The sequence below is a fragment of the Eretmochelys imbricata genome, chromosome 4 (assembly GCF_965152235.1).
Source record: "Eretmochelys imbricata isolate rEreImb1 chromosome 4, rEreImb1.hap1, whole genome shotgun sequence".
Lineage (NCBI taxonomy): Eukaryota > Metazoa > Chordata > Testudines > Cheloniidae > Eretmochelys > Eretmochelys imbricata.
In genome coordinates, this window is record NC_135575.1 from 60,138,162 (window position 1) to 60,161,041 (window position 22,880).

At 40.9% G+C, this 22,880-nt stretch overlaps 1 protein-coding gene across 1 annotated transcript in view; it reads right to left on the reverse strand.

Annotated features, from left to right (window-relative positions):
• Positions 1-3,816: 3,816 nt before the first annotated feature.
• IQCM (IQ motif containing M) overlaps positions 3,817-22,880 on the reverse strand; it is a 118,515-nt gene continuing 99,451 nt past the window's right edge. The window contains exon 10 of the mRNA XM_077816150.1: positions 3,817-3,926. Coding sequence (XP_077672276.1) covers positions 3,817-3,926 — 110 coding nt within the window. The remainder of the gene's footprint in view (positions 3,927-22,880) is intronic.

The window sequence follows — 22,880 nt, forward strand, 5'->3', positions numbered from 1 at the left end:
GGGGAAATTCTCACCTCCCAAATATATACTTTCCAGTTGCCTGCAGAGCATAGAATCATAGAATATCAGGGTTGGAAGGGACCTCAGGAGGTCATCTAGTCCAACCCCCTGCGCAAAGCAGGACCAATCCCCAACTAAATCATCCAGTCAAGTAGCCCCGCCCCCCTAAACTAATCCAGAAATGTATTCCAATGGTACTGGCAGACAGATTTCCTCTCTCTGGGGAGCAGAATTCACTTAGCCCCCTACTTGGATTCCACTGACCTGACACTCTAAAACTTCAGTTACAAAATATGATTCCTGAGGGAGCAGCCAGGCTGTCACAGTGTCAGTACTCGCCCAAGCACCACCAACCTGAGCTGCTAAAATGAGATCTCACTAATCATTAACAGTATTGATCTGAAAAGCATCATTGATCATCTAAGGTAACATCTCATTTAGATTAATGGGACAGTTCACACCTCTCAGAATTATTGTTTAAGGCTACTGTAAACTCACATAGATATCACTGCCTTAGTTACACTTGGTTCACACTTTCAAAAATGTATTCACATAACAGCCAGTGACTTACTTGTTTTTTAATGAAATCCAAGATTCTGATGCTAGGCAGCTTGAGAGAAGTGCTCGTAGGTATATTGCCATGTATCTCAATTTGAGCTCTGTGTATAGGGAAGGGAGGGAGACTAGGGGCTTGATGGTGGGGGGGGGGGGGAAGAGAGTATGGTGCAGTGCCTCAAAGGCTTGGATAATTCACATCATGTCTTCATTTCAAACTCTTGGGACAGAAATTGGGTGAAATCCTGGTTCCATCAAAGTCAATGGCAAAGCTCTCATCAACTTATATGGGGTCAGGATTTCACCCCTTGTCTTTCTCTTTCTCCTCTAACATATCTGGCAACCTTTGGGGCACTATGAAAATTGCAAATGATAATATATAAATAAAATAATAATAATAATAAAATCAGTTAAATATGAATATGTAGAAAGGCCAGATTCTGATCTCATACACATAGGTATAAATACACTTACTTCATTGACTTTATTGGAGATAATCTGGTGTAAATCTGGATTGAAAGCAGAACTTGGTCCATTAACTTCTTGATGTTTAGCTGAATCAAACCTTTGAAATTTGCCCATCTCTACCAGAAATGTTGAATGATTTACCTTCCTTAAAATGAGATATATATCTCAACCAAAGCAGGTTGTCAGTTTCATTGATAATTTTTCCCCAAGATGTAACAATTCATACAACCCATTTCTTTATATACTGTCTTATTTTCAGTCATTTGTAGTGAAAGGCCTATATATCAGAAAGTTCTGTAAAGCAGTCTGTCACCTAATACAATACATCTTAATATGTTGGTTTTTAAACCAATCACATTTAATACTGAATTGCAAAAGGTGACAGAACATTGTCAGAAATAATGTAACATTTTGGAAACTCTAGAAGATGTAATGTTGACCTTGTGCATCTGTTCTTTTCTTCCTTTCTTTTTCTGAATGCTTATGAACTTACTCTGAAAGTAGGTGTTTTATGGATCAGTTTGAAGCAGTGTTTTTTTTAAACTCAGATGGGTCACAGGAATTTTCTCAGCACTCTATTCTAATTTGCAGTTTTGCTTTAATAAAAGCCCCAAATATATTGCTAGTGTCTAGACATTTTATCTGAAACAAGTGTCCTTTGTAGTCTCAGAGGACTTTTCTGTTTTATTTCCAGTAAATCAAAGTCTGTGAAGAGCTTTGGTTCTTATTAAGACATACCCTTCATAGTCCAGTGATTGCCAACGATGGCAAGACATTGACAGTTCATTTACATATAAGTGATGACTTCCATCAAGGAGCTGGCTCAAAAATACAATGGACATTTAGAGCATATCCAATATTTCTTGTTCTTTGATGAGCATCAAGTGCCAATTTATAACAGAAACTGACTATTGGAAAGTGAAAGCTTCTCCTTACTAACCTTACACTGCCTTCTACAGATCTGGACTGACATATTGTCACTGAACTAAAAAGCAAGTTCATTTCTCTGAAGAGGCATGTAGAACAAGTTGAGATCAAGAAGCATCAATACAGTTATAAGTTTCATAGACAACAAATCCAGCCAGATTCATTGGTAGCATGAGTTACCCAACCATAAGCTAGGCACACCAGGGCAGTATCTAAACCTGGCAAAAATGTGATCTTTAATTCATCACCAGTGCCCACTGGTACAGTCTGATTGGTAGAGATGTGGTATGTTTTTATCATCATGCCATCAAACCCCATTCTGAACAGGGTTAGACAACTCAGTTATGCTGTTGCTCCTACTGGTGGCAAATTATGGGTCCCATTTTTGCCTGTGAAGACAAGACCTATAAGAGAAACTGCCTGGAGAGTGTAAAGTGGATGCTCTTATAATTCATTAATAACATGTGTTTGTCTTAAATCCCTCTAGTAGCTAGGAGTGTGAAGGGGCTGATGTAGGTAGAAACTTGGCGATGGTAAATGCAAATTTGGATGCAGTCTCAAGGACTACATTTATGCTAATGCTCTGGTGATTATACTATGCCTAAGAGTTACTAACAGGGAGATCTACGTTAAACTGCGCCCCCCCCCCCCGCATCCCCCCCTCCAAAAAACAACTATTGAAATATTGCACACACAATTGTCCCCCTGCAGAGATGAGAATGACTGAACCATGCATGACAGATGTTAGTCACCTCACTTCATACGCTACTGGGAGGAGCTTACATACAAGGTGATGAAGGCAACACAAGAACACATATTGAACACAAACAAACAAACTTTAAAAGCCTCTCAGTGTTCAGAAACAGCCATAGGGGAATGCCCAGTCCTGTTCATTCCTTCAGCTGCTGGTGGCTGCTGGATTATATGACCTGCAGACACATCTATTGTCAGAATCATTTTAATTGATTCTGTGAGAAGCTAGGGAAAGGAGAGAGAAATAGTTCCCCTCCCAGGCCATGGAGCAGCAGCCGAGCTTCACCAGGGAGGACACTTAAGCCTAATAGCTGGAATCATTTCTATGGCTCTACTGTGAGGGAGAAAGGCCAGGAGGATCAATGTAGCTTCCCCTTTCTAAGGATGACTCTGCAGCCAGACTCCCACGGGCACTGCTGCTCAAGAAGGTCATATGGAGGTTTCACATCATGCAGTGGGTCTGCAGCCCTGCACAACGTACCTAAATCCTACAGTGCACAGTGGAATCATACTGGCTCCATTGACAGAGGCCCCCCTTGCACTCACAGGGAGGATGGGGAAGCAAGATATTTCCCTTTTAGGGCCAAATTCTGAAATGCTTACTCAATTACTAGACAAACTTTCATTGAAATCAATGGGAGATTTGCCAGAGTAAAGACTAAGGACGTGAGGATCTTGCCCCAGTTTTAAGAAAATGTTTAAATACTCTTTAAATAAAATCACTGGCTGATGTGTCTACATTTTCCCCACAAATTAAAATAACTTTTCTTTCTCAGTTGTGAAGATTTTATTGTGTTGGTTGGTTCCTTTAAAGCATTTGTACATGCTTCCTATACTGTTACCATATATCCTGTGACATGCATACCAACATATATGCTTCAGAAATAGAGCCTGAGTAACATAGCTTACTGGATTTTCAAAAAATAGCTTTAAGAGCCTAACTGATGATGTTTGTCAGCTTGTAGAATTTCTATGTATTGTGTATACACAGATGTAGTAGTTTTGTTTCTCTTCTGCCTATAACAGAATTCTTACAGTCAAACTCCTTGCTTTTGGACACCTGCAGAAGAATTTGACATTTAAAGACTGTCGGCTACTTTCCATCCATCATCGCTAGGAATTCTGAGCAGAAAGGTTTTTCATTTTCCACTCTCTCATTGATGACGCTACTAATTCTCCTGTCACTCGAATGTCAGCTGCCTTTAATGCTGGATGTCCACTCACTATAACACAAAATGAACAGATTTGTTTGTAAATTAGAAATCCATAAATAAAGATTACTCAAACTGCAGACAGCATGACCAAAATCAGCCCTTATGAGACAAGATTTGACATGTTACAACACGGTAAACTATTAGTTAAATCAGAGAAGATGGGGATTAGTATAAGAACTGGAACTGGCTAAAGGGAAGACAACAAGGGGTAGGGTGACCAGACAGCAAATGTGAAAAATCGGGATGGGAGTGGCGGGTAATAGGAGCCTATATAAGAAAAAGACCCAAAAATCGGGACTGTCCCTATAAAATCGGGACATCTGGTCACCCTAAAACAGGCTATGGTGAAAGGTGAATGATCAGACTGGAAGAAGGTGATCAGTGGAGTTGCTCAAGGCTCTGTCTTGGGATCAATATTATTCAATATTTTACTTAATGACTTGGCACAAAAAGTACAAAAGTGCTAATGAAATTTGCCAGTGACACAAAGTTGGGTGGCATCGTCAATACAGAGGATATAAGACCATTATTGAGGAAAATCTGGATGACCTTGAAGACTGGAGTACAGAAATGGGATGAAACCCAATTGTATGAAGTGCAAGGTCATGCACTTAGGGTCTAATAATAAGAATTTCTGCTTCAGGCTGGGAGCTCATGTGTTGGAAAAAACAGAGGAGGAGAAAGACTTTGGGGTGTGGGGTTGATCACAGGATGATTTTTGAGCCACCACTGTGATGTAGTTGTGAAAAAGGCAAATGTAATCTTAGGCTGTATTAGCCAAGGTATTTCCAGTGGAGAAGGCGTATTAATGCTATTGTACAAGACACTGGTAAGAGTCTGTTTGGAATACTATATAAAGTACTGGTCACCCATGCTGAAGAAAGATGGACTGGAGGACTTGTCTTATGCGAGGAGACTGGAAAAATTTAGCTTGTTTAGCCTAGCCCAAAAAAAAAGGCTGAGAGGGGATATGGTGGCTCTTTATAGGTACCTCAGAGGTGGGGAGGGAAACAACAAGGAGAATGACGAGCTATTTAAGCTAAAGGACAATGTTGACACAAGAACAAATGGGTATAAACTGGCCCTGAACAAATTCAGACTAGATAAAGGTGTCTAACCAACACAGGAATGAGGTTCTGGAACAGCTTCCCAATGGGGGTTGTGGGGGGAAACAATTTAATTAGTTTTAAGACAGAGCTTGACAAATTTGACTGTGATTGTAGAAGGGGTTGCTTGTGCTGGTAGGGGGCAGAGCTAGGCAGCCTGGAGATCATCATCAGTTTATGCCTTACATTCCTAAAAGCTCCTGTTTCAGGACTTCAGCCAGCCACCCTCACAGGTTAGAAAGGGATTCTCCCACCTCTAACACCCTTAGTGTACTCTGACTTTTGTGAGTGGATTTTTGGTCTCCTTCCACTGAAGCATCAGAGATGACCATGCCTGGAGATGGGACACTGGAGCAGGGTGGGCCAGAACTCTGATGCGGCTCTGAGTATTCTCTCTCTCAGGTGCTTGGCTGGCTGGTTCTTGCTCACGTAATCAGTGTCTAACTAATGCCCAAATGTAGGACCAGGAAGGAATTTTGCCCCAGGTCAGATCGTAGTGATTTTGGGTGTGTGTGGGGGGGTCACCTTCCTCTGCAGCATGTGGGTGTGGGTCACTTGCTAGGATATGGGTATATTTAACATAGTCATTTACCTGCCACAGGGGCCTCGGACATTGGAGCACCTCCATCACTCCTATTTCCTCCCTATAACACATAATAGTCTGATCTCCTGTGGGCAGTAATATCTTAGTCTAATTCAGTTGTTGGGTTTAGTGTACAGGTACTGGGTGGTATTGTTGGCCTCAGATATGCAGGAGGTCAGGCTAGATGATCTGGAGGTCCTTCTTGCCTTAAACTCTGTGACTGCAAGATTGATATCTGAAGGTGAATGTGCATCCCAGTAAAGACATCTACCTATAATTCACTGACAGAAAACTTTGTTAATGCAGAGTTAAGGTTGCCTGATAGTATCTCTTACAGCCTGCCTCAGAGATAAAGTCCCCGCACATTGAGCCCTGAAGATCAGACTTGAGGTCAGGAGAGGACATTGCCCGGCCATTGTACTGGCAGCAGCCTTGCACTCATCCATGATTAACCTGACTGCACCAGATCAGTAATAACACTGGGGAGCTTCTAGAAGCCTGGATTAAAGCCATACAGTGTAGATATGGACATTCAGGGCTGTAGACTTTTGCTAAGTGTATAGTTGTTGTTGTGATATCTCTGCCCTTCCAGATTGTTTAGTTCTGCAAAACCAGGAAATACTGAGATAAGGTACATGCACGTGCAACTGTAACTCTTCCCCCAGTGGAGCTGGCAATAGCATAGAATTATCTGCATGGACTCTAGTTGCATTCACTGTGGTAGATGTAACTGTATTGAATGGTGAAAGGATTATATGGAGCAGTTTTGCAGAGCTGTGATTGTGATGTGAGGTATTCCTGTGAGCCTCTCTCCCTGACCTCCATGTATGCAATCAATGAAAGAGGTTCACGTGTATCTTGAGAAATCTAGTATGCCAATTTCAGCAATGAGTTCTGTAGGTTACATCAGTAGCAAGACACAGGGGTCTTCTTTCCATGGGAATTGTCAGCAGCTAGGTAAGAGATAAGTGTGGTCTGTGGGATTAATGCGGGATAAGTGAAAATATAGTGTTAGATGGCATTGTGTGCATAAGATTGTAAAAGGGATCATAGAAGCTACAAAATTTAGCAATTGTGGTATTCTTTCTGTGAAGTAGACTCAGCGTTTCAATGTAGGGCAGGTGTAGGAAGCTCCTGTTCAACAAAGACAGAGTATTAGTATTGATATGTGTGTTATGGACATACTGGGGGCATTGCTCAAAGAGGCCAGATAATCTGACTAAGCATGAGAATTTTAGAGCGCTTGGAAGAATCAACCTTTAAACAGAAAAGTTTTCTCAACCTTGTCTGTAGGAGAGCTGATGCTCTGCTATAATTTTGTACAACATTAATAATCAGCAACTGCTTTGCTATATCCAGATCACTAGCACAGTATAATCCTGAAAGCACAGGAGGCCCTGAGAGGGAAAGGGCCACCCATTTCCTAGCTCCCAGATGAGGGGATGGGGGTAGGCAGAAGTGTTTAGACATTCCCAGAGGGACAAGCCCCTTTCCCAAATCCCAGTACACAAAAGAAAGGAGAATGTGGGGCTGATAGACAGCCCCCTTACATCTAATCTCCCATACTGCCTACCATCCTCCTCAATGTTACCCCTCCCAAGGTCCATTCCCACTCTCCCTAATCCCCAATCGCACTCCCTGATCCAAACCCCCAATCCTTCTCCTCTCCTCTACCAGGGGGATCCCCATAATCCCCCTTTCCCTGCGGCAGTCGGTAACTCCTCTCCCCTATTCCTCCAGTCCCTAATCCCTCCAGCCTTCCCAGCAAGCATTCACGTGAGTAATTTATTTTGTTTTTTAATGTAGTTTGATCACCTGAATTTTTTGCAGCACTCAGATCACATTTCCCAACAAAACAAAAACAAAACAACACAACCCTTTGACAAACGCAGATTGTAGCAACATGGCTATCTTTTATTTTCCTATTTCTGCCAAGGGTTAGGTTCACACAAAGTGCTCAAATGTAGTTCAGATTTAATGGCCACATCACATCCCCTTGAGCCACCCAGCTCCAATGAATACTGACTAGCTATACCCTTCTTGAGTATTCTATCTGCATATGAGCAGTATAATCTGGTTGGGGTGCATGTGTGTGGGTGTACGTTTTGTCCATTAATGTTTCCAATATTTCTTCCTCAAAGGGGATGTGTTTGCCTTGCACTATCTGGGGTAAATGTTGAGTGACTGAGACTCTTTGGGGCGCGACCAGAGCTATGGGTTGATCCCTAGGCCTGTACAAAAAAAAGTTGGTTGAATGTGTCAACCTTCAGAAAAGTTTTTTTTTTCTTGTGAGAGGGCCGTATCTTGGAAGCTGTGTGGTCAAATGACCCCAATTTTGGATCATTAGCCCTACACCATGCCCTCATGAGGCATACCCAATTTCAAAGCAATCTGAGGAAACATGCAGATTTTAGGGCACTGTGAATAGTCATCCTTTAAACAGAAAGGGTTTCCCAACCTTAACTGTAGTAGATCTGGTGCTCCCCTATAATAAAAGGATAATGCTAGATTACACACAAAAAATCAGCAAGATGGAGTTTTACAACATATATTTTTCTCAGAGATGCTTACAGAATTATACCCTCCTCACAAACAAAGCTCGCTGAATGTGTCCAATTGTTGAGGGACTTTATCCTCACAAGTTTGATCTTGCAGCCATTGAATTCCCAAAACTCTAGTCCATAAAGGAGTTTGGGAATGCAAGCAATGCAGAATCAGGTCCCATGGGATACAAGAGAATGATTGCTGCTTTTGCTTATTTTTAGTTCTTTACAAAGACAAAATCAGAAAAACACCATTATGCCTCCTGAACATGGCCAAGAGGTGCAGTTTTTAAAACGGTTTGTAATAATTACTTGTACAAGTATTCAGTAAATATTTTTAGATTTTTTTTTTAAAAAATGATGAAAAATTAAAACAAATGTATAAATACAATCCTTACGAGAACAGCAAAAGCAACTTTCACATGCTTATAAAACAAAAGATGAAATTAAAAAGATGTAAGGGCCGGGCAGAATTACAGCGCCTGCATTCTGGGCAGTGAAAAGACTGCATGGTACCCCAAAGGAGGAAGGAAAGAGGTGTGATCTGAGATCCACTCTTCTACACCAGCCAGCTCAGAAGCTCAGCAAGTTCCACTGCAGAGAGGGGTGCAGTAGTGGGCATGTGGCCTCTGTATGCCCAGAAGCCAAAGGCAAAATACTTCCTGGAGTTCCCCACACACCCAGCAGTGGCACCTCTATGGAGGAGCTCAAAGCATAGGGTGCATAGGGAGTCACGTGGCTCTTGATCTGGATCAGGTAAACACAGGAGTGACCATGCTTAGTTGGGAGAAGCTCTGCTACCTTTAGTACATTTATAACACAGCACTTAGCATCCTGTAGTGTCACCTAGCAATGCCTCACAGACAGAATATTTATTTTAAAACAAGACAGCCACAATACACAGCTATGTTGCTGGTATGTTTACTTTAAAATAAACACTATGTAACACCTATTTGGCATAATGTGATGAATGCAACTTTTCTAGATGGCCATAAATTTTCAACAGATAAAATTAACACCAGGAAGTTTTTAATTTATTCCAAATAGGGAAAAACAAGCAAAGACCGCCATCCTGCTAACAGCTACACATATCTGAGCAAATTACATGTCACTGACTTGAAGTCAATGGGACCACTCAGATGAGTAAAGCTACAAGGGAAAGCATTTGCAGCAGTGATCCCCACATCACTGCTGATCCAGCTAAAGTTATTCCAGTAAAAGGTAACCAATCGTCTCCAAAAGATCAAAAAACTGCAGCTGCTTCTTTTCCTTCTAAGTCTATATACTAACAATACCCCATGAGAAGTAGTTCCATCGTATTGCTTATGATTTTATTGATACAAGCAAAGTCGTGCTACGTTTGAGAACTGAACATACTCCTTGTAAATCTTTCAAAACTCTTATTTTCACCTTTAACAGATTTGAATGAGCAACACACTCCCCAGCTTAATGATTGCCTCAAACTGGAGAGTAAACTCAAAATACATTAAAAAGAGGATAAAAATAAAAAATAAAAACAAATAATTGCCAAGACCATTTACATTACAATTTCTATGTATATAAAAAAGAAGAGACACAACCATCAGTAGGAAAACGAACACAGGAGGAGAACAGCAGAAGGGATAGGAAAGAGAAGCAGCTGGAAGAAATAAGCAGGAAGCCCCAAAATGGAAACTCTCTTTGGCAGGATCTGTGGAAAATAGGCATACATCCCTAGAACTGAACTGCATAAAACAGTTTATTACCAATTAAGGGTTGAAACAGTATGTAATTTGTTACCACCTTCTATTCTGTTTAAAAAATGGGGCTCTTGAGAGTTTTTCAGATCAGTCCCAATAGCAATAATCAGCACTTCTGAAAGGAACTGATTTTAAATTCTGACTTGCTATTCATTTGGTGGGCCAGGGCTCTTTATGATGATCTGCTCTTGAGAGTTTGATTATTTAAGAGTTGTCCCTCCAAAAGGTCTCTTGTTTTGACTGAGTGCTTGTGACTCCTTAAAAATTTTAGTCCTGAGGTTAATATTTATTTATTTAACCCCTCTCATTCTGCCAAAGCTTCTAAACATAAAAAATAAAGCTGGAAGACGTTTTCCACACAATGGGGGAGAAGAACCAGAGGGTCAAACCTACCATGACCCCCAGTCTGCATTTACAAAGCATCCCTAACAATCACTTTGCAAAGCACTGAACAATTATCCATCAAGCACATATGAGCATGAGAAAGCTATGCTAAGTCAGCTTTCAAAGATAGATATTCCCCTCTTGAGCCAGATGTGTGTTAACCATTCATAAGGCTGTACCTTCATGCTATGAAGGAGAGACAGACATTTTTTTTTTTGCAAAATGTTTGTCAGATTGTGATGAGACATTGGCTTAGGGCATTCCTCAGTACAAAATAATGAGAGGAAAGCCTAAATGGACAATTAAAAACAGAAATACTTGTTGGAGTAGAGACTCAGAACAGATCAGTGTCCTGAGAAATGATTGTGAAGAATGCCTTGTAAATATGGCAACATACTGCAGCAAGTCACTACGCTGCTCTGTGCCTGTTTCCTCACTTGTAAAACATGAATAATGCTACTTTCTTCCTTTGTAAAGTGCTTTGAAATCTACTGATGAAAACTGCTATATAAGAGCTTGGTATTAATTATTATTATTTTATTTACTATTAAGTGTCACAGGAGAACACATACTTGATACATCAGTCAGAGGTATTTTGCTCCAGACACCTCGTACATCTCAAGCATCTGTGAAATGGATAAATGTGAGGCAGTCGTCCTTTTACAGTATAACTGTAGGCAACAAAGCACTGGAAAGACAGTAAACCCCCATTCAAAAGAGAAAACACTGCAAGTGGGTCTGGAAAGAAAACTTACTTCTCCCACACACATAGGTTTTATGAAATCACAAAACATGTTCAGTCTAGGCATAGCAAACAATTATGAAACATTGGCTGTGCACCTCTGAAGACGACGATGAACTCATGCATGAACTGGATGGAACACTGAGAGATTTCAATCAGAGAGGGTAAGAGAAAGGGAGGGATTTATGGTTCCTTCCACTGGAAAATAATTTGGGCGAGTCAAAAATGACAGAACATAAAAACAAGCCATCTTGTCTTCTCCGAGAGATGACACTGGGGATGTGTATTGCAATGTACTTCAGACTTTCCAAGTGTGGTTACAATCAGAAAAATGATTATGTCAATGTCTCACCTTGTTTTTCAACTAATTATTTCCCTGCACGTGCTAAGGATCAGATCTGCAGTGAGATTTTCTCACAAAAATAGAAGTTTTTACTACTTTCCGTTAGTCCCATAGAGGCAATACACTGGGGAAGAGCAGGCTGGAGCCTATTCTTACTTATGTGCCATCAGCAGTACTGTAAGTTCCAGGTCCAGAAAATGCAGTGTGGCAACTCGACTAAGGTCACAGGCGGAGTTTGTAGGGCTGGCATTTAACTAAAACAGCAGCTTTTTACATTTGATCTCGAAGTCTCTATGCGGATGTCTATACTGCAGCTTGTAGTTTTTGGTACCAGCATAGGTAGACAGACTCGTGCTAGCTCTGCTCAACCTAGCACACCAAAAATAACATTGTGGATATTGTGGCACAAGTAGCAGCTTGGGCCAGTCACCCAAGCTTGGACCCAACAGATCTAGTGGGAGTCTGTCTACCCATGCCGGGAATCACAGCTCCCAGCTGCAGCTACAATGCCATTTTTAGAATCAGTCTTCAGACTGGAACCACAAGGAAAATGAAATAATCATGAAAGCAGATCTCTGACGAAGGTTGCATATCTTTTCGGAAGAGATCACTCTTCCAGACTACAGTGTATTCTTCTCACTGCATAAGTCTGCACCTCCTTTCAGGGGTGTTATTATATCATGCCAGTTTATACATCCTATTAATTTAACAAGTCTTAGGTGCTCTATAAACATGCAACACAAATAAAAAGAAGGTGAGCAGAGGGATCTGGAAGAAAATAAGAAACAGAAGAACCTTACTAGACAGTGGACATGATCCATAATGATGGGTGAACAATAAAAGGTTTGGAAATTCGGCTAGATTAATCACTGAGAGTTCAAATACTTGTCTGCCCTCTGGGATGTTGCTGCCAGAGAACCCCTTGAGTGCAACAGCAGTGGGATGCCAGCAAAAGTTTTGGGACTGGGGAGAGAGGAGGAAAAGGACTTACTCAAACCTAAAAGATTGTTGAGTTTAGTTCCATTCAAGAGATGGACAAATATCTGGAGAAGCAGAGAGATGTTCTTATTTAACAAACAAATTTGCCCATCTCAGGGGGATAACCCCTACAGACCTACAATACACCTGGACTGTCACCCCAAGCCAGGTATAGATGGAAGATCCAAACACGGAAAGGAAAGTCAGTTGCCTCTGTCAAACCATCCCCACTTTGTTAAAGCCCTGTCAAGGGTGCTTAGTAGATCTGGAGTTTGTTCGTGGAGAGGGAGCAGAGACTGAGCAGACTAGGAGAAGAGTCAGTAGGAAACGGAGATAGGACTGGGAAAGACACATCTGTTGGTGTCCTCCACCACTCCTCCAGCAGTGTGGAAAATCTCCAGAAAAGATAATACACCTTGAACTATATTATCTTTTCTCCAGATCCCTCCCACAGAGTGTTCCTTAAGGTGGGCATGAGCACTGAGGAATCCAATGGGTACCCAGGCATTCCCGAGGGAATAGAGCTGGTGTGGCAGCATTGTGCTACTGCATAAATGGCCTGGTCTCTCAGAGATCCCCTGCTCCCAGGACTTGCTGGTTTTTTGAGTGAGCCAGCAGCCTATCTGAGCTGGGGGAACAAAGCCTGCCCCAGCAGAATGATACTGGAGGAACTCCATGAGGGGATCCTGCTTGTGCATCCAGATTCTCTCTTAGCCATTTCATTGCACTAAGAGCTCATGTTTATTTGGTAATCCACCATGATCCATGTATCACTACTTTCCAAAATATATGTCCTCCATCCTATAAATGTTTCTTGGTTCCTAGATGTATGATCTTGCATTTAAACTGTATTAAAACACATTGTTTAAGTGACCCCATCTTACCAAGTGATCCAGATTGCTCTATTGAACTGAACTGTCCTTATAATTATTTACAACTCTGACAATTTTTGTGTCATCTGAAAACTTTACCAGCATTAATTTATATTTTCCCCCAGGCAAAGATAAGAACAGATCCCAGTGAGACTCCACTAGAAATGTTCTGATTGGATGATGATTCTCCCTTTACAATTACTTTTGAAATCTGTCAGCCAGTTTTTAATCCATTGCACATGTGTTATATTGATTTGTATACTGCTTAAGTAGAATATTATGCAGTACTAAGTCAAATGCCTTACAGAAGACTAAATATATTATGTTAACATAGTTAACTTTTGTCAACCCAATTTGTAATCTCATTAAAAATAACATCCAGTTTGTTTGATAAGACGTATTTTTCATTAATCATGCAGACAGGTATACATTATAGAACCTCTTTCTTTCTTTACTGAATGCATCCATTTTCAGCTTTTCCGTGATTTTGCCCAGGATTAATGTCAAGCTAACTGGCCTAAAGTTACCCAGCTCCTGCATTAAATGTGGAATGATACCACTGACTGAAAGTTTAGGAGCTAATCTGCCTCAATAAAATGGATTTATCTATCTGTTATAAATTTAACATTGCAGAGTTACAAAACAGCTTGGTTTTAGGTTGGCAAATCTAAAAGAGTAGCAGGGACAAAGAAAATTCTCAGTTTTCTGCTTATTAAAATGATTTTAGATGCAGTGCGTACTTAATGTCAGAAGCTTATTTTATGTTCACAAAATCTGCTTTTAACATGAACACAGGACAAAATTGAAAAAACTCTAGTTTATAATGCACAGTATAATATTTATAACGTAATGTAGTCCTGTTCAGGAAGGACAGGCAGGGCAGAAAAGGTGGGGGAGTAGCACTGTATGTAAGGGAGCAGTATGACTGCTCAGAGCTCCGGTACGAAACTGTAGAAAAACCTGAGTGTCTCTGGATTAAGTTTAGAAGTGTGTGCAACAAGAGTGATGTAGTGGTGGGAGTCTGCTATAGACCACCGGACCAGGGGGATGAGGTAGATGAGGCTTTCTTCCGGCAGCTCACGGAAGCTACTAGATCGCACGCCCTGATTCTCATGGGTGACTTTAATTTTCCTGATATCTGCTGGGAGAGCAATACTGCGGTGCATAGACAATCCAGGAAGTTTTTGGAAAGCGTAGGGGACAATTTCCTGGCGCAAGTGCTAGAGGAGCCAACTAGGGGGGGCGCTTTTCTTGACCTGCTGCTCACAAACCGGGTAGAATTAGTGGGGGAAGCAAAAGTGGATGGGAATCTGGGAGGCAGTGACCATGAGTTGGTTGAGTTCAGGATCCTGACGCAGGGAAGAAAGGTAAGCAGAAGGATACGGACCCTGGACTTCAGGAAAGCAGACTTCGACTCCCTCAGGGAACGGATGGCCAGGATCCCCTGGGGGACTAACTTGAAGGGGAAAGGAGTCCAGGAGAGCTGGCTGTATTTCAAGGAATCCCTGTTGAGGTTACAGGGACAAACCATCCCGATGAGTCGAAAGAATAGTAAATATGGCAGGCGACCAGCTTGGCTTAACGGTGAAATCCTAGCGGATCTTAAACATAAAAAAGAAGCTTACAAGAAGTGGAAGGTTGGACATATGACCAGGGAAGAGTATAAAAATATTGCTCGGGCATGTAGGAATGAAATCAGGAGGGCCAAATCGCACCTGGAGCTGCAGCTAGCGAGAGATGTCAAGAGTAACAAGAAGGGTTTCTTCAGGTATGTTGGCAACAAGAAGAAAGCCAAGGAAAGTGTGGGCCCCTTACTGAATGAGGGAGGCAACCTAGTGACAGAGGATGTGGAAAAAGCTAACGTACTCAATGCTTTTTTTGCCTCTGTTTTCACTAACAAGGTCAGCTCCCAGACTGCTGCGCTGGGCATCACAAAATGGGGAAGAGATGGCCAGCCCTCTGTGGAGATAGAGGTGGTTAGGGACTATTTAGAAAATCTGGACGTGCACAAGTCCATGGGGCCGGACGAGTTGCATCCGAGAGTGCTGAAGGAATTAGCGGCTGTGATTGCAGAGCCATTGGCCATTATCTTTGAAAACTCGTGGCGAACCGGGGAAGTCCCGGATGACTGGAAAAAGGCTAATGTAGTGCCAATCTTTAAAAAAGGGAAGAAGGAGGATCCTGGGAACTACAGGCCAGTCAGCCTCACCTCAGTCCCTGGAAAAATCATGGAGCAGGTCCTCAAAGAATCAATCTTGAAGTACTTGCATGAGAGGAAAGTGATCAGGAACAGCCAGCATGGATTCACCAAGGGAAGGTCATGCCTGACTAATCTAATCGCCTTTTATCATGAGATTACTGGTTCTGTGGATGAAGGGAAAGCAGTGGATGTATTGTTTCTTGACTTTAGCAAAGCTTTTGACACGGTCTCCCACAGTATTCTTGTCAGCAAGTTAAGGAAGTATGGGCTGGATGAATGCACTATAAGGTGGGTAGAAAGCTGGCTAGATTGTCGGGCTCAACGGGTAGTGATCAATGGCTCCATGTCTAGTTGGCAGCCGGTGTCAAGTGGAGTGCCCCAGGGGTCGGTCCTGGGGCCGGTTTTGTTCAATATCTTCATAAATGATCTGGAGGATGGTGTGGATTGCACTCTCAGCAAATTTGCGGACGATACTAAACTGGGAGGAGTAGTAGATATGCTGGAGGGGAGGGATAGGATACAGAAGGACCTAGACAAATTGGAGGATTGGGCCAAAAGAAATCTGATGAGGTTCAATAAGGATAAGTGCAGGGTCCTGCACTTAGGACGGAAGAATCCAATGCACCGCTACAGACTAGGGACCGAATGGCTAGGCAGCAGTTCTGCGGAAAAGGACATAGGGGTGACAGTGGACGAGAAGCTGGATATGAGTCAGCAGTGTGCCCTTGTTGCCAAGAAGGCCAATGGCATTTTGGGATGTATAAGTAGGGGCATAGCGAGCAGATCGAGGGACGTGATCGTCCCCCTCTATTCGACATTGGTGAGGCCTCATCTGGAGTACTGTGTCCAGTTTTGGGCCCCACACTACAAGAAGGATGTGGATAAATTGGAGAGAGTCCAGCGAAGGGCAACAAAAATGATTAGGGGTCTAGAACACATGACTTATGAGGAGAGGCTGAGGGAGCTGGGATTGTTTAGCCTGCAGAAGAGAAGAATGAGGGGGGATTTGATAGCTGCTTTCACCTACCTGAAAGGGGGTTCCAAAGAGGATGGCTCTAGACTGTTCTCAATGGTAGCAGATGACAGAACGAGGAGTAATGGTCTCAAGTTGCAGTGGGGGAGGTTTAGATTGGATATTAGGAAAAACTTTTTCACTAAGAGGGTGGTGAAACACTGGAATGCGTTGCCTAGGGAGGTGGTGGAATCTCCTTCCTTGGAAGTTTTTAAGGTCAGGCTTGACAAAGCCCTGGCTGGGATGATTTAACTGGGAATTGGTCCTGCTTCGAGCAGGGGGTTGGACTAGATGACCTTCAGGGGTCCCTTCCAACCCTGATATTCTATTCTATGATTCTATAATTCTATGATTCCTTTCAAAATATTATCTGAAATATTTGCACTTGAAGCTCAGCTCTCTCCTTCACAGTCCCATTCCTTCAAATTGGTCCTGCAGTTGTCATAATCTTATATTTATCACATTTAAATGGCATTAGATTGTAAAGTCTGATGTCACATATTCAGCATTATGATTAAGTTTAAAACAATACAAATTTAAACAAAGAATGCACTTTTATAATCGGTAAAGGTAGCAAGGGCAACTAATAATGAAAGAAAGGTACAAAAGGGTTTTAAAGTTTCTCCAAAGTGCAAATATTTCTTTAAATAAACTATATGAATGTGTTTAATCAATTCACAGTTAGATTTCCTCATATTGTAGCGATAGTATATTGATACTTGTATATGATCATGTTCTGCGCATCATGATAGTTATATATCTCTCAAAAGTTAACCCACTTGAAAGTTTATTAAGCAGTAAAACTAAAATTCTATTAACCTTAATGGGATTTACACAAGAAAATTCACACTTAATATGGATGTAGCACTGCTGCTTAAAATTGTTGCCAGGAGAAAAAAGCAGGCTTACTGTAGTTAAAACACAGCCATCACATTTTCTATTTATGTCGTCCTTCACAAGGGTAATCCTCTGTGTATTAGGGAGAGAGGAAAAAGCCAGAGACTGGTTAGTCTTTAAGCTTCTCAGATGTAAGATAAGATAACTGCATTTGCCCATGAAGGATGATCTTGCTTGTGACAGAATAACAAATCACCACTGGTATTAGAGCTGTGTAAATAAAATTGTTCAGTTCAGTGGCTGAACCAGAAAAAAAATGTAAGTTTGGGTAGACTCAAAATTAATTTTTTTTAAAAAATTTGGTGAACCAAAAAAGTAAAGAAAAATTCATGGAAATATTTTGTTCTACTTGAAACATGATCTGCTATGTTTTTGAGGGACTTTTTCTTCTATTTCATTTTTTTACCTTTTAATTTTTTTAAAAATAAAACCCAGGTAAAAATGCAAAACAGAAAGCCAATATCAAAATGAAACATTTCAACTTTTTGAAATTGTTTTTGTGGGGTTTTTTTCAGAAGAAACAATTCAGCAAATTTGACATGAATTTGTGAAATGTTTCAGTCTACTCGAATTGGCATTTTTCAGCCAAAAAAAATGAAAATAAAATAAATTCATCCAATTCTAACAGGAATAGGGACAGGAACACATTATGTTTGGTGCACGAGCAACCATTATCTTCTCAGGTCCTGAAGCTTCTGTTGCCTATATTTATGCCGTAAATTCCTGCTGCTGCCAAATTGCTCCTTAGTGTACTATCTTTAACAAAAATTCAGACTCTTTGTACTCCCACACTCCCCACAACCAAAAGAAATAAACACACAAACAAACAAAACCACCTTTTTCTTTTGCCATTTATGGCAAGCGAGCTTGATCCTGCCAACATTTACCGATGCATTTCAATAACCACTGGAGCAGTCCTGCTGAATATTCAGGTGTGTAAAGTTGAATTCAGTGATGCTGCTCACAGGTGAATTTCACCCCGATGCAGAGAACCAGAATGAGACCTACGAAACACTGAAGTCTTTTTGCAGACCTCAAAAAAGGTGGGATTTAATGGTACAAGGGACTTCAGTGGTTCGTAGGTCTCATTCTGGTTCTCTGCACAGGGGTGAATTTCACCCTAAGTGAGTGAAATTATTCATAAGGGTTATGGAGGATCAGGCTATATTTTAGCAGAATGCCTCGTAGGCCACAATGAAAATATTTTCTGTGGAAATTAGCTCTATTCTTTCCCACATTCCCATGGTTAACATTTTAAACTAAGTGTTTCTCAGCAACAGATTTTAGCTTCATCTATTTGAGAATGCACAATATGCACCACCATTGTGAACAGCCTACAGCATGAAGCAGTTCGAAAGCTCTTTCCATAGACTTTACGTCAAAAGATTAGGGTCTGATTTTCAGAAGTAATAATAAACAGGAGCTATGGGTGTTCTTCTTTATTTATTCCCATTTATTTCAGCTGCAGTTCAATGTTCAGCATCTTTGCAAATCAGTCCAAAAATGTACAGTACTGTCTTTTATTCTGTTTCTGAAAATGGAGGAAACATTCCAAGGAGAAGGTTCTCTCTTTACAAGGTGGGGCAGTCAACACAGAGTAACTGTTACAAACTGTATCATCCACTTCTCTACTGTCCACATTTCTCTTATCCATCATGAATTCAAAGTTCAATTAAAAAAATATATATTTGTAAAGTCACAGAATACAATAAACATCATGGCAGGCTGTGTGATGCCCTCCATGTTTGCACCCCAATATAAAAATAACAAGCTAAAACACAAACTATTGGAATTGTACTGTGGCCTAAATGTGCTTGTACTTCCTCCAGAAACCATACCGTATGTTGACTTGGATCTTTCAGCAATGACATACAATCTGGGATTGTTAAGAAAATATACATGCAACAGAGCACGAAAGACTGAGATAATAAATACATTGCTGTCCTTAATTTTGGTGTCATGCCTGTAATAGACAGGATGTCAAAATCCAGCATTTCTTCACCTCAGTCATATTCTCCAAAACAAAAATAACACATTGTACAAAGCAAGAAGTTGTGTTCTGAAAATGATGAAAGTGAGACACTTGCTATCTTACACTTCTTTTATTCACTAGGAGTTAAAAAAGTCACAAAATAATGCCCACGGGCTAGGCACCTTTGCCATCAACTGAAAATGCAATCCTTACATACTAAAACGAATGCACAAGTTTTCTAATACAGAATTGCAACCTAGAACTTTTAGTTAATGTTGTATTGCCCCTATGTTCCCTCCACTCCACTGAACAGTGCAGAAGGGATGAAGACCTGTGGAAAAAACACAGGGGTCTCATGAAAGAGAAAGGTAGTTCTGCTCAGAGCTCCCTCACTACCACCATCTGCTTTTATTCTTTCTGCAAAATACCCACATTGCTGTTGGGCCACTTGCAAGAGAGGAAAGTGGTCAAGGCAAGGAGAGAGAAGCCAGGAAAAAGACAAAGGAAGAGCAAATCTAAAATGTATGTGCACCTTAAAACCTGTGCAGAAGGGAGGGGGTCACATCTCAATCATAATATATTAACCTTCTCCTCTGCTACAGGACTCTGTTGTGAGTTCAGAAAGAACCATTTTGGGCCAGACAGTTAACAGCAGCCCCTTTCTGGCCCCTTGTCCCGTGGTCATTCTGTACTCTGGTTGGGCGCAGTCTGTCCCCACCAAAATGTTTTTTCAAGATCCATATAAAGAAAAAGGTCTGTGCATATCATAGCCTACCATATCAAAAGAGTATGCAAATTCTTTACAATTCCATATTCTGCTCAGCCTCCCACCCCAATTATTAAATTACAGGGTATTAAGAGAAACTACATAAAGCACTCTGAAAAGACAAATTTCAGAGACACAAAATGCTATTGCCAAAAAAGAGAGCATGCAATTAAGTTTTTAAATAATTCTTATCACATTTCATACTAAAATTAGCACTTTCAAAAAAACAATAGCAAACTGCAATATTCCCAAAGATGCTCAGCTGAGGTAGCGTAGCAATGCACAGAGACAGAATCCTGATCGTTCCTTAAATTTTGATGTTATGCACAAATAGCACTCATCTTCTCCTTAATTATTAAAATAATTCTGTAACTCTAAAGTGAATATAGATTAATATTTATATAAAAAGATCGAGAAGAATTTCATGTTTCCTTTTTGTACTAGTGCACTAACAAAAATGTATGCTATTCTGCTTGATTTTCAGTGAGAATACATTAGCACAAACTTTTTGTTAATTGGGCTCTCAGAGTAAGTACACAGCAATGAACATTAGTCTCTCCTCATTGCTTTTTAAAACCTTTATGTCTACCCAGGTCTCATAGCCTTACAGATTGTAATGGCCTTAATGAAGAAAAAGGGCATTTTTATTCAATTTGATTCGAGCTGATCTCCATTCAGAATGACAATGTCGCCATTCACAATGCTATTGTTAGGGTTGTCTCATCATTTCTATTTTAAATCCTGTTTATCAGGAATTTTTAATTTGGCAATAAATTTCCTTTCTCAGGTCTGAAACATGGCACACAAAGCATATAATCTACTCCCTCAAACCAACTTCTGCACACAAACCAATTGTCAAACACATACATTCGACCAGTTATTCAAAATCACAGCTCATATCTCTCAAAACCAGCATCGATCTAAAAACTGAAATTTGGCAATACAATACTCCACAATACAATCAAATTGCTTTGATTTCCTGACTGTAAGAAACAAAATTAAAAATGTTTGCAAAACTGAGCTTCAAATATTTCCTTCGCATACGCATGGGTGCTTTGTATGTAATTGGTCTCCAAGATTTTTAACACACAAAATTAATACCTGCAGGGGTATCTCAAGTTGGGCACCCGAGTTGTTAGCCACCTTAGAAAATGTAGGCGCCATGATATATTGAGCCCTTTTAACACATTCATATTCAATATTGTGAATTACAGGGATAATTGCAAATTACAACAAATTAACAAAAAAGTGTGAATACCTTTCACACAGGTACACATTGCACATCAAAGCCAAAATCCTCACGTGTGCACACACCCCAAGGAGTTGATAGGTACTAGACACATGTCAACAGGTAAGAGGGGAGAGCAATCCTTCCCCAATGCCTCAGAGGGACTGCAGAGCTACTCCATCAAATCTGCATCCTTTATATAAGGTGAATGACCACGACATCTGCTTAGCCATACATCTCATAACCTTTGCCACAGTTCCTCTGGGCCATCACTCAAATGCCCATTGTGTACAGTCATCCAAGGAGCCGCAACAGAGCCAGGATTTTTATCACACAAGATCAGTGCAGTATTTGAGCACATTTGCAGTACAACCCAATCCCCCTACAAAACACCTTCTGCATAAAATTTGTTAAATGCCCTGAACAAGATTCTCCTCAGCTGTCCAACTTGTCAATGTTCCCCACGCACGCTGCCTATGATGTGAATATTAAGAATGTTTCCTGATTTTCTGTTTCACAAATGTGGTCACCCTACTCTCACTCGTACATGTAAATGTGGCTAGAGTGGTTGCTTGAATATCTAACTTCAGTATTGTCTCTTTGGTTGACAAGTGCAGCATAGGTGGCCAAGAATGAATGGGCTTTTTTGTATTCTGATCCAAAATTGATCATTAAATGGAACTGCATTTAAAATAGACTTTTCCTTCTCCTCTTCCCATTGCTACCCTGCTATAAAATACCCATGTGAGGGTATGGAGGATGAGGTAACCAACAGTGATGGGGAACATGGAGAGTTGGCTGAAGCAAGAACACAAGTGGATCCTGAGATTATTACATTTTAAATGAAAATTATTTTTTTCTAAATCCTGGTTCTCCTATTGGGGGTAAAAAAAACAAGAAGAGGAACAGAGGGGTACCTCTCAGCCAGCAGCTGTAACAGGAAGTTGAAGGATGATAGTGGGTCAAAAAGGGCAGGAAAAGAAGTGAGATCTGCAAAACATCTACAGAGAAACCCAGTCATAAGAGTAGGGGGAAAAGTGATCTGGCTGTAAGAATCACAGATGGACCACAGGCGCCTGGATAAAAAGCATTCAATCCTTGAGAAACTGCACCCAGGAGCCAGACTGGACCAATCCAAGATGCCAGTAAGTGCAAATGGGTTTCTGGAAGAAGAGAATTACCTATTGATTTAGGCTAGTTCCCAAGTCTGGAGACAGCATTAGAGGTCAGACTAGTTATAAAGATTTCTGTACATATTTTCATGCATTTAAGAGGTATCTGGAAGATGGAGAAGTGGCAAATAACAACAACTTCTTCTTAACAGTTACTAATCAATAAATCAGATGGATTAACAACATGTTATACATAGGTATAACTTCCTAAAGGGAAAGGGAAACTTTAAATATTGCTCGGGCATGTAGGAATGAAATCAGGAGGGCCAAATCGCACCTGGAGCTGCAGCTAGCGAGAGATGTCAAGAGTAACAAGAAGGGTTTCTTCAGGTATGTTGGCAACAAGAAGAAAGCCAAGGAAAGTGTGGGCCCCTTACTGAATGAAGGAGGCAACCTAGTGACAGAGGATGTGGAAAAAGCTAATGT